The sequence below is a fragment of the Aythya marila genome (assembly GCF_965140915.1).
Source record: "Aythya marila genome assembly, chromosome: 2".
Lineage (NCBI taxonomy): Eukaryota > Metazoa > Chordata > Aves > Anseriformes > Anatidae > Aythya > Aythya marila.
In genome coordinates this window covers 90021813-90036100 of record NC_139043.1, presented here as the reverse complement: position 1 = coordinate 90036100, position 14288 = coordinate 90021813, and the positions used below count along the sequence as shown (strand labels likewise).

Here is a 14288-nt window from a genome sequence, read left to right as displayed (position 1 = left end):
GAAACTGTGGCAACTTACTGTTCTTCTCTTTTTCCCCTCTGCTCTGTCTCTCTCCTGCAGACAACTTTCACTGAGATTTAAACTGACAGTGCCCAGTCCATTTCAGCTATTAAAGAACACATAAACATAAAGATCTGTGGTAAAAGGCTAAAATAAAGATGGAAATATTCCTCATCGTGCCTGTTTCTCAGCCCTATTCCCTGCGAGGAGTTGCTGAAGCTGATGAAAGTTCTCCATGCGAGGAGCCAGCAGACTCTCTCCATGCAAAGAGCCAGCACCCCTCTGCCTTCCAAGTCTGCAGGGGGCCGAGGTATAGGCGAGATGTGCCTTCCTGTCGAGGACTGGGATGGTTCTGGCTCACTCCTTTCCTGTTTTTGCTAAAAACCCTCTTCTTCTGCCTGAAAACAACGTACTATAAGGCGATGAAAAGGGGATCCCAAGGAAACTTTCAAAAGGGTAGTGAAATAGACATCAAATAGCCAATTAAATAAATAGCCTTCTAGGTCACCCAAAGCAGAAGTTAAAATTATGCATGACTATTCTTATTAGCACTACTTTCTACAACGAGTTTCCTTCCAATGCCAAGATTTAGAATTTCTTCCATCGGTGTTACAGTTCTACCTAGTTCAACACACTGTCAGTGCGCTACTGATACACCTTCCCTCTCCAATGCATTCAAATATAAGACAGTAAGAAAATCAGAAGCAGGCACAAAGCACAGCCAACACAATGCTACAATAAAACTCCTTTTTTTCATCATTCTTCACACACAAATATCTTCCATCCTGCTGACTTGGAAGCTCACTTTGAGATAGATATTACTGCAGCTGTCAAAGGAAGCTGTGACAAACAGCCTGATGCAACTTTCTATTTCTGTTTTACCAGGTACTGCAATCAAACGAAACGTAAATGAGGCCATAACTACTGGGCTACAGATAAAGAGTTTTAGTTAAGTCCTGAAATAACCATATGGCCACAGGAAAAACTCTCTTAAAGAACATCTTTATAAGGGGACTTTCAAAGAATGCTTTTTTTTTTCCCCCTCAAAGTGGATTTTTTTTAAAGACCATTATATGATTATTAAATAGCAGTAGGCAAAAAATGCTCCCTTTCTGTGGACCTGAAAGATTTAGGTGGAATACCAGCTGTCAGACGGCATTTAATTCTTGTCAAATCTCAACACTACCTTGAGCTGAACAAATGGCATCTCCCAATAGTATTTGTTTCTGGGAGAGGCCTAACTGCCTCTTTTCTTACATTTTCAGCAAACAACCATCATCCTGGCCTCACTCATTACTGACTACCTATCAACCCTCATCCTTTTCCTGTTTTAAAGGGTCCCTTCTCTGCTTCCTGAATCCAGGTTCCAAGGGTCAGATTTCCTTTTTCTCTCACATTTTCTGCAGGAATAGGATTTAGAGAAGCTTCTCAGCCATACCACAACCAAGTAAGACAGAAACACTATGTCATATTCTAGGAAAACTGGAACTCCTTCATATCTTTGTATTGTTTAAACTAGTAAAAAGTATTCAAGCTACCTCAGGAAACAAAAAATTTAATTTACCAATCTCTCTGGTTAATGTTATCTTTTAGGTCCTCTAGAATATTGTAGAAAAACTGGGCAGCAATTGAATAAAATAATGTCAGTTCCTCAGTGGTAGTTTTGAAAATTTGCCTGACTATATTATATCCTTTGAGTAAAATCACAGCCCCTTCCTTTCCCAAGGAAGACCAAGAGGAAAACGTTTTGAGATAATAGCACAGGTTTAACATTCACTGTAAATGAGGCAGATATCCAGATTTAAAGAGGGTATTGCCAGGAAAGATCTACAAATGACTTTGAGTCAATGAATTAATAACGATCTTAATTTATATCAATCTCAACACATACAAATTTTTCAACTTAAGTTTGAGGACTCATAAAAGTGAAATCAGCTTAGGACTTTTCATGCTAAAAGTAGGGATAGCTTCATATGCAATGATATACTCTCATCTAATCGAGACTCCAGATTTGGATTTTGAGACAGATGGAAACTTTTATTAAGTACTGGCACTTCTTAGAACTTTATTTGGATTGAGTCAAACTACATCAACTTAAAAAAAAAAAAAAAGATTAAAAAGTCAAGGGGATTTTAAAGCTTACTATGCTGAGAAAACTAATCTTATTTTAATTTATTGGTATGCAGGAATACTATCAGCAAAGTTTGAAGAGTAACACCTACTGTGAACATTAATGTGTCAGCTTTCAGAACCCCGAAGTATTTTGTTCCCATAAAATAGGCTGTTTTGTGCTTTAAAGGTCAGAAGAAAACACCCATAAGTGTGCATATATAGGTACCTACACACGTAATAGTATGTAAAATACTAACACCAAAGAGTGTATATTAAAATATTCAAAGATAGAGGAAAAAAACAACTTTTTAAATTCACTTGTAACCACTTAAATGGTTACAACGGTTCATCATTCATGACGTGCACATGTCCTCAACTAGCATCCTAATTTTCCAGTATTTATCTTCTTTTTATATTCTTGTTTTATTAGGTACACACAGATTTCAGTGACTACCAGAGATTCTCTGCATTGTCTGTGCAACAAAGAGATGGTCTTTCTGGATGCATAATCTTGGTTTGTTCGCATTCTATAAACTAGCATGAAGAAAAATAAACCTATACTCAAGGACTTGCAAGTTTTTGTCTTTTAGAAGAAAAGAGGCCACTATTTACAGTAGAAGAACTCCCTAATAATAAAAATAAAGATTAACGACTATTCATATAAGACATCCAGTGAAAGACTGTTTTAAAAATTGGTGCTGTGGGACATATATTTTGCCACTTACATCTGTGATCATTTTCCCTCTGGTCTTGTTTCTTTCCCTGTGGTTAGCTCGTTTCTGTTTTTGCTGCAGGACTCGTTCCCTGGTGGTGCGGTACTCCAGAGCAAATTCACTAATAATTTTGCAGAACTTATTGATGTTGACTTCGCGTATTGCATAGGGAGGATGGCCCATAAATAACAAGAATGAGTGAAACCTGGAAAACAATGAGTGAATGCAAAGGGGAAAAATCTTTATTGATCATTTATAGGAAAACAAAACAAAACATTTCACTGCATCCATTTATTACTTTATTAACTCCCATATTTTTTTTTTGTGCTACAAAATTTTCATGGATTTTTTGCGTAACATTGCCATGGTTTATAATTAAAAACATGAAAGCCTAGTCTATGATAACTTCATCCCAGTCCATTTTCCCAGGCTGATGCAGGAGATAAGACGCTTATGGAACTCTACTTTATATGATTAATTTGGAATGTGAATGACCAATTTCATTTCAGTTATAGAAAAAAAATATTTATTAAGTTTCAATCCTATTTATTTGTATTAAGCAACTTCAAAGAGGCTGCTAGGATGTTGGGGAAAGTCTAGACAAGAAGAATGCAGATTTACAGGCTAGCAAACACAAGAAGAAAAGAATTTCTCGTTCACAAAAATGACCATAAAATTATATTATCTTCCAAGTAATTTATTTTGGGATACTCTCAATTCACAATTTTACTGCTTCTGTGGCATTCATAGCTTCTGCACTATTTGCAACTTTTACTATTGCTTCTATTTTGCATGATCAAAAATAACACACTGAGTGTTTAAAAATGCATGTGAATCCCTTTTAACAGCATCCATATCCTCGATGATAAAAGTTTTCCCAATCCTAGAAAGATGCATTTAAACAGAGACATTTTTGGATAAGTCTACAGAAGTTCTGCAGCACTTAACAGGAAAAAGTTAGTATTTTTCTTACTTATACAATGCATACGATAAACACTACAGTAAATTGGTGAATTCACTTCCCTTCTCCTGCAATTGGTATTTCTGCTTAATTATAGCATGAAAAAGAGGTCATTGCAAAAACAGAAGAAGAACTGAATTAACTTCTCAGTTGTATATTGACAAATTTGGGGTCATTTGGAATGCAGATCCTAATTTTGACCAAAGTAATTTGGAAATTCTTCAGTAGTTGGAAAATGTCTCAACATTTCATTAATAAACTGAAGAAACATTAATCCGATGCTACATTAATCTACATTAAAGCTACATTAATCCGATGACTTAAACAATGGCTTTCACATATGTGTATGCGAAAAAAAAAGTTTAGGTTTATGCAGAATTATCATGAGTAAGTACATTTCAGAACACTGCAATTAGGGCTAATTTCATTGGATAAAACTAAATCCAAGGGCAAATCCTACAGAAAGGAATCTTAAATCTGTCTCCTACTGTTTAGGCATAAAAGAAGTAGTCATAGATCTTGCAGACAGGGGTGGTGCTGCTTACAAAACTCACTGTACATGACCCCTTTCAGCTTCCACGTATGACAAATTTATCATCAGAACTTCAATATTTTGCCATGGCATATTCTTGTTAACCGGACAGCAAGCCAATCCCTCTAAAAAGTATTCAGGGAAGGACAGAAAATATAGCAACTTAGTCACAAAGATGCTAGCTTTAAGGAGTTAGGAGTTCAAAGGCCCAATTATTGCAACATGAGAACAAATGATTGCCTGGATTATTGATTCTTTTTATAGGAAATACAGAAACTTCCTTGAGTAAGGATATTTCTTGAACAGGTGTGAATGAGAACATATGCACCATATACATCCTAGTAGATGTACTTGCTGGAATATTTACCTATACACACTTAAAAAAATCGTGTTATGTCATAATTTATAATTTTAGCAAAGTACATATCATCGAGTACTGTCACCAGTTTAATTCTTTACCTGTTAATTATTCTTCTATGAACAATCTTCAGGATTATGATTCTTTCTGCACAGTCCTTCAGGAACTCAGACATCTTTTGCTTTAGAGTTGGCTTCATCTCATGCTTTGCTATAGCCTTAAGGTGATCCCACGACGCTTTGCACCTTCTTTCCATCTGACACAAGTTTTCCTGGAGTTGTTCAAAGTCAACCTTAAAAAGAGAAAATAATAGAAAATATAACACTTTACTCAAAATGCTATCACAGTAGCTTTGGATATCTGAACAGTGCAACTCATGTATAAGACAGGGTCACTCTAGTGGCAGAACAATATTAATTCACATTATTAATTACTGCTAAATAATTAAGAAATGCCCCTTTCTGTTTTACTTTGTCTATATCTTTCTGTTTATTTTGTCTTGGAGGCCTAGGACCTGAAGAAAGGACAATAAAATACTGTGATGTGCTTTTTCCCTTGCTAAAATCTTCATAGCTACAACAAGCAATTGCATGACCCAATTATTTCTGTTGAGGCAACAAAAACTTTCTCTCACTTTTCCTTAATCCTTTTCTCTACTACTCATAGCTTTTTATACCATGCTTGCTGCTCACTGTAGTATCCAGCCAACACTTTGCCAATTTAGGAAGTACTTGGATATATTCCCTAGCTGTGCACTGACTTGTTAATAGATGATCTACTTCTAATCACAAAATTCATGGGCGAGGATTTTTTAAATCTCTATTCAAAGGAAGTGTTATTTAGTGATTTCAGTACTAACTTTCATTCCTTGATATACATTATGAATTTTCTAACAAGATTAGATGATGGTTTTGAAAATCCGTCAACGCAGTTAAAATAAATTATTGCATCCTACAGTAATGTTCATCAGGACAGAGGCCAACACGTTCCACTGAAGGTGAAAGAGAGGTTCTCCTTTACTCATCAACCAAAAAAGGTTTTCAAATCATAGTAGTCTAGAGAAGGCATTTAGGATATGTTACTAGTGACTGGACGAAGTGGTGTAAAAACCCTTCCACAGCACATAAGTATATGAACACAAAAAAAAAACCACAAGAAAAATAAAACTGCCCAGTGTGTTCTAAAACTCCAAGAAAGGAAAAATTTATTTTATAATACCACTTCACAGTTCAGATGAACTCAAGCAATAAAACACAGATTTAGCCGTCAGATTCCAAACACAGTAGTTTGCGATGTTATGATCCAGTACTCCAGTTAATTCCTTAATGCTAAATGAAAATCAGTGGCAGAGACAGGTTTTAGTTCACTCCAGCATCAGTGACTGTGCTTGAAAGGAGGTGAATTTTCCTATCTGTGCTAAAAGCTATTAATGGCTGCAAAAGAAATGAGCCTTGGATACCAACTATTACAATTCTGCAGAGGTTTGGAGTAAAGTCTTTTCAGCTGAGATCAATATCCAATGGAAGTAAGTCTCAACATAATTTTTCTTCTTTTTATTTTAAGTCCAAAATTCCTGATATTGGTTCCAACCTCAGTTGGTTATACATCACAGAATGAAGTTTTCAGCTGTATGCAGTACCCAGTGTTGAGACCTACGCTAAGTATAGCCATGAGAAGTGCATTATGATTACAAACCTCCTGGTATTGATTGTATTTGGTCTTGCCATGATTTATAATGTGGTGACTTTTTCCTCTTCATAAGGAAATAAAAACATCCTTTGATCCATTCTGCTATTCAAAAAAGCCCTGGAGGTAGAGCAGCTGTGGGGTTTTTGTTTTCTTTAGCATATCAACGCATATGCTTTTGAAAATAAAAAATAAAAAATAAAAAAAGTCCCTTCCAGGTCAGTATTTTCATTGTTGATGATAAACACATTGCTGCTCTCCATAGATGGTATATCTAAAGCACACATGAGAAAAGCAGCTTTAGAGTACTACCTGCATGACATCTGAAATGCCATTTTTCTCTCTTCACTGTGAATCCAAATGTGGTGTGGACAATGAATAAACTTTTAGTTTATTCTGAGCAGCATCAATCCGATCAGTATGTGACCAACAAGCCTCTCTATTTTATGCACATTTCTATCATAAAACAGCAGGTACTCATATCAGTGGAAAATATAAGTAAAATATAAATCCTTTTGCAAAGAAATACTTTAGCCTCACTTTAACGGACCATGAAAATTTAGCACAGAGGTACAAACCCAGATCAGTAATTGTACACAACTTCTTAAAAGCAATCACAGCGTTCCGCAATATCATTGTAATTTTCTTTTTCTTGTCATTTTAGCTATTATTGTTGTTCTGTTTGGGGTGTCTTCTAACAATGGAAGGATTACAAATACAAATACCTTATAATAGCAAGAAATGATCGCAGGGACATGTAGTTTGTAGTTTGATTTGTTTTTTGTTCGTTCTTTCTTGAAGGGAAAGGTGCACTAATTCTTGCCTGCAGCTGTGACTAAGAAGGAATTTAGGTGAGCTTCACATCACGTTGCAGCTCCAGGTGACCTCAGAACAGGAGGCAGTCAGACAAGAACTGTTATGGTATTATTTTATGAGTATACTCCGCTGAATAAAAGGAAATAGTAATCTGGAATTGCCTTTACAGCTTTCTCCTTAGAGAGCAGCATACAATGTTGTGCCCAGCCCCCAGGATTTTGAGGAAGGTGGAAACATCTTCTTCTTCCTCCACAACTCATTACACTCACATGCAAAAGAGATGAAGCTTGCTGGTCTTACTTACTGTTATCTTCTGCTAAAACTTCAAAAATAAATCTCATTTTTATCTCAGGAGAAAGAAACAGAGGTCTTAGGCTGCTATGCAAAATAAAAATGACTTTCCTTTCAGACACCGGATGTTTATTTTCATCTATAAATTTAGAAAAAACAACTTTCTAAATGCTTGTAGGATGTAGTTGATATGTTCCTCCTTTCTCCTGATGGGCTCCTCTCCATTTACAATTGTGAGAGAACAGGTTGTGAGGGAACAGGTTGTTTTCCTCTAGAATTTCTTCATCTGGTACGTGCTCTGCACACATTTCCTTTTCCAGCTACATCTCCTCTATTCTCTGGTACTCTTGCTGCTACTGAGAATATAGAACTCTACTAAAATTATCAATGCTACATCCGATTAAAGTATTCCTCTATTAATATTCAGCCCTTGTATAGGGTCAAAAACTTTACACCTGGATCAAAGAAAAAACAAACAAAAACTAACCAAACAAACAAAACAACATGAAAGAAATAAGTGAAAGGAAACTGGTAAAGCTGAGATTTTTGCTTGAAAAGCACTTATTTTCAAAAATCACTGTATATTATCCTAAGTTGTATTTTGAAGGCCAGTGCATAACTTGTTATGCAGCCTCAATTACTTCATATAAGTTTTCTATTGTTTGCTACTACGTTTATCATTTATTGCTACAGCTTGTTTCTTTTAGTGGTGAACAAATCCAGACATTTTCTAAGCAAGACCCAATTCTCTGCATTTTTATTCTCTCCAGGAAGTGCTTTAAACAGTATACCGATACCTTCCCAACGACAAATGTTGCCTTAAATTCACAATAAAACGGCAACTATTTTATCATGGGTACTAGAAAGATGCACATAATCATAGACAAAATCTTTCTTTCTTCAAAGTTCAAGATAGTTTCTACAGTGGACCACAGCTGAGCTTGAGCTGTTTATAACTTAGGGTCAGACCATTCACTCTCACATTATTACAGGGATGAGTTCTGGCAGGGAACATGAAATCTTCCTCTTTTCCTGAGCTGGTTCAGTGCCAGAGGAAATTCTGAGAATTGCTCCTTGCAAATACACTGTCATCTGAGTGCAGCGACCTTCTGTGGCTTACATTCAGGAGTCTGTCTACTCCAGTATTTCCACACTGGCTTGCTTCACTGGATGTCACAAGAATTATCCCAAGACCAACGTCAGTGCAACCTGCACCCTGTTGGTCAAATTGCAAGTGAAGTAGATGCCAGGTCTCAAAAACAAAGTATAAAGGAGTTTCTGCCCACACATTTCTGGTTCTAGGGTAAGAGTTGGCATCCTGCCCGAATAATTTTGGACATGATTAAACCTGAATCAGTCCCCGGATTAAAAATTAAAGATCATATGTGCTTATTGAGGTACGATCAGATAAATCTATACAGTACAAACCTTTCCACTACATTTTTGTTCCTCAAACAATCTGCAATAAACACACTAATATGGGATGTACTTGCAAATGCTTTATGAAAGTCTACACTGTCTGGGAGGAAGGGAAGTACCACCAGTAAGCAGTGATGTAGGTCACTTGGTGTTACGGCATCTACAACACTACTTGAGTCATTTCACCTGAAACATTACTCAAACACCACAATGCCATCAGGCACCTGCAAAACTGAATTTGTTCTCTCTCAGACCAAATCTGTAAGTCTCATTTGCCACTGGAGCTCTTTCCCCCTTGCCCCAGTCTGCCTCCCCCTGCTCTGCCTCTCCCCTTGCTCTGCTAACCCGTGCCCGGACCTGGAGCAGCAGCAGCAGCTGTCCTTGCAGCTGGCACCGTGAGGAATGACCCAGCCTAAGAAACCTCGTACCCTCACCCCCAAGCAAGCTTCCTTCCATGGAAAGTAATATGACTTTTGGCATTTGTTTTTGTTTGAAGAAACATAGGGAAGGCATACTCGAATGATAATTGCAGAGAAATACCTTCTGTCAAGCAAGGCAAGAGAAGCCCTGCTGAAGCAGAGCAGGAGGCAGGCACGAACTTCCCTACTATTTTTTTTCCTTTCTCTGCTTCCCAGTGTATCAAGCAGATGCCAGAGGAGCACTTCTGCTGCAATCACCTCCTTTCTCCCCACACATCCCTACTGAGTCCCTGGGGCAGCTGCAGACCTCCTCCTCCCCTGCTTAGTCTAATCCTAAATTCTTTTCTGCCAGCGAGCCTTGTCCCCTGCCCTGTGATGTTATCATTTCCTCCTGCTTGCTCTTAAAGCTGCCTTCTTCTCCCTTGCCTGGTACCTGTAACAAACCATGCACCTTGCTGAAGGAGATAAAAAAAGCCAGAAAATTGGTATTTTAATTAAAAGTAAATTAAAATTGAGGGAAGGAGGACAATTCCTATGTAGCTGGCCAGCTTCTGGATGCATGGGGAAAATTATTCAAGGGGATCAAAAAGAAGAAAAACGTTTTAAATAAGAATACTTTTTCATTCAGTAACAGAAGATACTAGTGCTGATGCAATCCCCCTTCCCTCCCCCACCACACTGGTAAGCAAACTGCTAGAAACAGCCCTGAGTTCAGCTGCAGACACCTGGGGTCTGCTTCTGTGTTAGGTGTATCAATTCTAGTTCAATACCATTGGAAAAAAAAAAAAAAAAAAAGATCAAATTAAAGTATGTAAAAAGAACAAATATGCAAGTGCTTATAAACATGGGATCCTAAACAAACAGTAGTCCTGCATGACCCTAGATACTTTTATACAACTATGAATACTTTTGTACCATTTTATTTTTTTTTCTGGCCTTTCTATCTCCTTTTGGGTGAGCCTTTTTTTTTTTTTTTTTTTTCTTTTTTTCTTTTTTGGAACTAAGGCTCAGGAAATTCTCATATGATGTGTGTATCAGGAGAAGGGGCATCTCTGTTTATCTACAGCATGGAAATTGTTTAGCCTTTGTGGCTTCTGAAAGATGTTTGTAGACAAAATGGAGCTCAAAATACAGCCTAATCCACAGTGAAATATTAGTTCTCCTTTCCTGTCAGCTTTCCTAAACCAAGATTTCGCCTACTCTGTGAACATTCCCTTGAAGAGGGCAGCTTGGATGGCTTCCATGTCCTAACTCTTTGATTTGTGGCAGCTAAGATCAAGTGGGAATAGAGCTTGTTACAGTAATCCATCAGTGGTATAACACATGTAGGAACATCCCAAGAAGGGAGACCTTGGGCGTCACGCAGAAGGTTAAGGCTATAATTTCTCTTAATGTGATTTTGTCTGGCCTTTTCAGAATTTCATCCGCTTTGGGCAGGGCCACTAGATCAGCAAACCACAGACTGAAAGACTTTGCTCAATTTTGCATACCCTTAGACCTAAAAATTTTTTAAAAGTGACAGCATTGGGTTAAGCTTCTTCCCCTCTCTAAGGCTGAAAAACAGAAATAGAAGATTCATTTGAGAGTACACAGTATATAGTGGTGTGGATTTTAGGAAATGACTGTTCTCTTTTGTGGCAATTTTCATTTTTGTGATTACTTTGTGTAAAAAAAAAAAGGAATAACTTCTTAACAAAGAGAGGAAGCAGGAAAGGAGACACTAATATACCTAAGTGTGCAGATATGAAGAATCATTCAACATAACCAACAACAAAAAAAAAAATCCTAACATGAGAAACCAGCCTTAGCGAAGGCAATAAAACAGAGCCTAAACACAGGCTGTACAAGAGGAAAACCAGCACAGCAGAGACAGAATCCAAAAAGCAAATACCTAAGGACAGAAAACAAAACCCACAAACCCCTTTATGGTATCTAAAAAAACAGAAAATCATGTCAGAGGTCCTGGATCACTGGGGATGAGAGAAACTGAGGAAGACAAGAGTTAGGGAAGGGAAGCAAGATGACTTCTTTTTGTCTAACTTCATCACCAAGAAAGTCAGGGAGAAACCTATTCTGGCACTTGTTTTTATTTTCTGTATTTTCTTTGTTAGTAGACATGAGCAAATAGCAAGTATTCAATTGCAGACACAAATGTGTTGGAGGAGGATGATAGCTTACAAAGCAGTAAACAACCAGAAGACAAGAATTCTAAAGGCAATTAAAATAATGCCACAGGCTAAAATGAGTCTGCTTTCACTATACTTAATAATCTGGGGAATCAGAGGACAGCAAAAGTTTCACCTATCTTTGACAAAAGTAGCAAGGATGATTCAGAGGACTGTAGAGCTTCAACCTTTATTACTATACCTGTTACCTGGCTGAAAGAATAAATAAAAATAGGAAAACAAAACATCAAAGAAATCACTAGATTCTGAATATGTTTATAAGCTGGTGAACAGATGAGAGCAAGGAACAAAAATTAGACTTTCAAAATCTTTATAAGAAGCCTCATGGGAGGCAACTTATGAAGTGTGAGGCTGAAAGCAAAATAAAAGAGTTTATACGTATTGATTGTCATCTGGTGACAGGGTTAACAGCAGGTGGCTTGTGGTTTCTACTAAATATTTAAAAACTATTTGGGACCAAGAAAGCATGCTGAGAGGGTAAAATCTACAGATGGCAAGAAATTAACTCAGATTAGCCCTGACTTCAGAGGGCTATTAGGGATTTAAGTGATAAGCAGTCAGCCTGCTTCAGCAGATCATGGTCATTACTTTAGATTGCCACGAAGTGCACTTTGCAGGCAGTAACTTGGAGTAACTCCGTGTCTGGCTGGGTTCTAAATTGCCAGATCAACTCAGAAGATTGCCTGGATGCCCTTGTGAGCAGTCCAAAGATGACTGGTGTCAGAAGAACAGCAACAGTAAAAAAAACAAACAAACAAAAAACACAAAAAAAAAAAAACAACACAAAATCTCAGGCTGTCTAACAAAAGACAGTATAAACAGAATGGGCAAACATAGTAAGCATGAAATATTTGTACGAAGAGGTTAGAATGCTGTATTTACTATTATTTAACACATCCCAGAAGGGAAGATGGAGAAAAAGCGTGGAAATGGGTGTCTAAAAAAGATGTGGAAGGATTATTTGAAACACAGACAAGGTTCTGAGAAGCCTGGCTTAATTTGGCATTTCAGTGAGAAGTGTGATGGACCAGATGACCTTCAGAGGTCCTTTCCAACCTAAAAAATTCTAGGATTTTATGAAGTAGGGAGATAAAAAAAGTTCCTACTGTTCAATATACTCAAGACAGCAAATCCTGAAACTGGCAAATGCAACAGCAGAAAAAATTAGATTATGAAACTCATTGTCACAAGAACTTTTCTAGGAGCCAAAATAAGATTGTATTTTTGAAGAAAAAAAAAAAAAAAAAAAAAAAAAAGGATTATGCATTTTTTCCCCTCAAAGTATCAAAACAACGTGTTTTTTGGAAAAGCAATCATTCTTCCATTTAATGCTTATAATAAGTATTATGACACATGAAAAAAAAAATTTTCTAGGAGAGATCTTCCTCCTCCTTCAAAGCTTCTTGTGCTCTCCTCTCAAGCAGCTGGTATCAGCCACTGTCCAATTCAAGACACTGAACTAGATGGGAATTATAAACCAGAATTTTCATGGTGGTTATCTCCGGGTGATGTTCTGTCAAATTTATTCCATTAATGAGTAATGCATTGTTTTTAAGAGTCGTCCATGAAATTTGACACACTGAGAGCCCCAAAAATGAGGTTACAGTACTTCTATCGTAAGTACTACCAATAAATACTGTGCATTCCAAATTAAGCCATTGACTAGACTTATGCATTAGTCAATTGATTACCACTTTTTAAAAAAAGTGGCTGCTGCAGGATTCCTTTATTTGTTTTTATCCTTCTTAACTCCTCCTCATCAAACTTGCTGTCATAAGGAGGACAGTAAAAGAATTACACAAGGTATTCCAAGGACACTTTTATTCTGGAGACAATTTTATTATCCCAGAAGCGTATTCTGTCTAGTGACTTTGAAATATGTAAAGAGATGTATCTGCCTTAAAGAAGAGATTCCTCCAAACCACAGAGTAAGTAAACATATTTGAAGATATTGGTAAAATAAAGTAACCATAAAATAGTTCCTAATAGTTATATAACATTAATTATATGTATAAGAAACATGAAAATGGCTGTCATAACATGGTGAGGAAACCATCCGACAGACAGATATAAAGCTCAAAACACAGTGTTCTGGCATCTTTGAAGTTCCGTGAGGAATAATGCAACAAGTCCACATTCATAACAAGTTCTGTGACCAGGGAGGAACAAATCAAAGAATAAAATTAAATCTCAAAGATTTGACTTTACAGAGGAGCTTATAAATCTACATATTTACCCTCTAGACATACCTTAGCTGACCTAGTGATGGCCCCGATCTCTGAATACAGATCAGTGCTGTCTGGGAACTTTTCCACCACCATAGTGCAGACATGGTGCAGGAGGGACTGCTTATGCACTGTGTCCTTGACTTCTGGAACCTTCTCGAGGTAGCTCAACTCAAAAGCTTTGGCCTGTAAGACGGAAAACAGGAAGAAAATAAAAAAAAAAATGCTACTCCATCCTATCCCATGCAGATTAGTAGACTAAAATGATTACCAAGCAGGGGCAGAAGGAAAAGATGAAGAATCTTACAGAAAAAGAAACTTGCTTTTATTTTTATTGTCTTAACTTGCTGAAGAATAGACCTAAAATGAGTCCTTCTACAGTGAAATGACTCATGACAAAGTTCTTCATTTTGAATGGGGAGCATCAACATTGAACTCAAGGGAGTTACACAAAGAGAACGCCTAGCTCTAAATTTCCTTCATGTTATGCAGAAAAGGGCAAAGAGCATCCATGAAACACAAATAAAAGAAAAAGTAGGTTCTGTTTCCTAGATTATATTTCTGGTCAGC

The 14288-nt window shown here is 37.1% G+C and overlaps 1 protein-coding gene across 9 annotated transcripts in view; it reads right to left on the bottom strand.

Annotated features, from left to right (window-relative positions):
- FHOD3 (formin homology 2 domain containing 3) overlaps window positions 1-14288 on the bottom strand; it is a 420526-nt gene that overhangs the window by 22284 nt on the left and 383954 nt on the right. For all 9 annotated transcript variants that reach the window (XM_082753307.1, XM_082753302.1, XM_082753303.1 and 6 more), the window contains 3 exons: window positions 13743-13904; window positions 4778-4968; window positions 2838-3030 (listed from right to left, as the gene is read on the bottom strand). In XM_082753307.1, the coding sequence (XP_082609433.1) occupies window positions 2838-3030; window positions 4778-4968; window positions 13743-13904 (546 nt within the window). The remainder of the gene's footprint in view (window positions 1-2837; window positions 3031-4777; window positions 4969-13742; window positions 13905-14288) is intronic.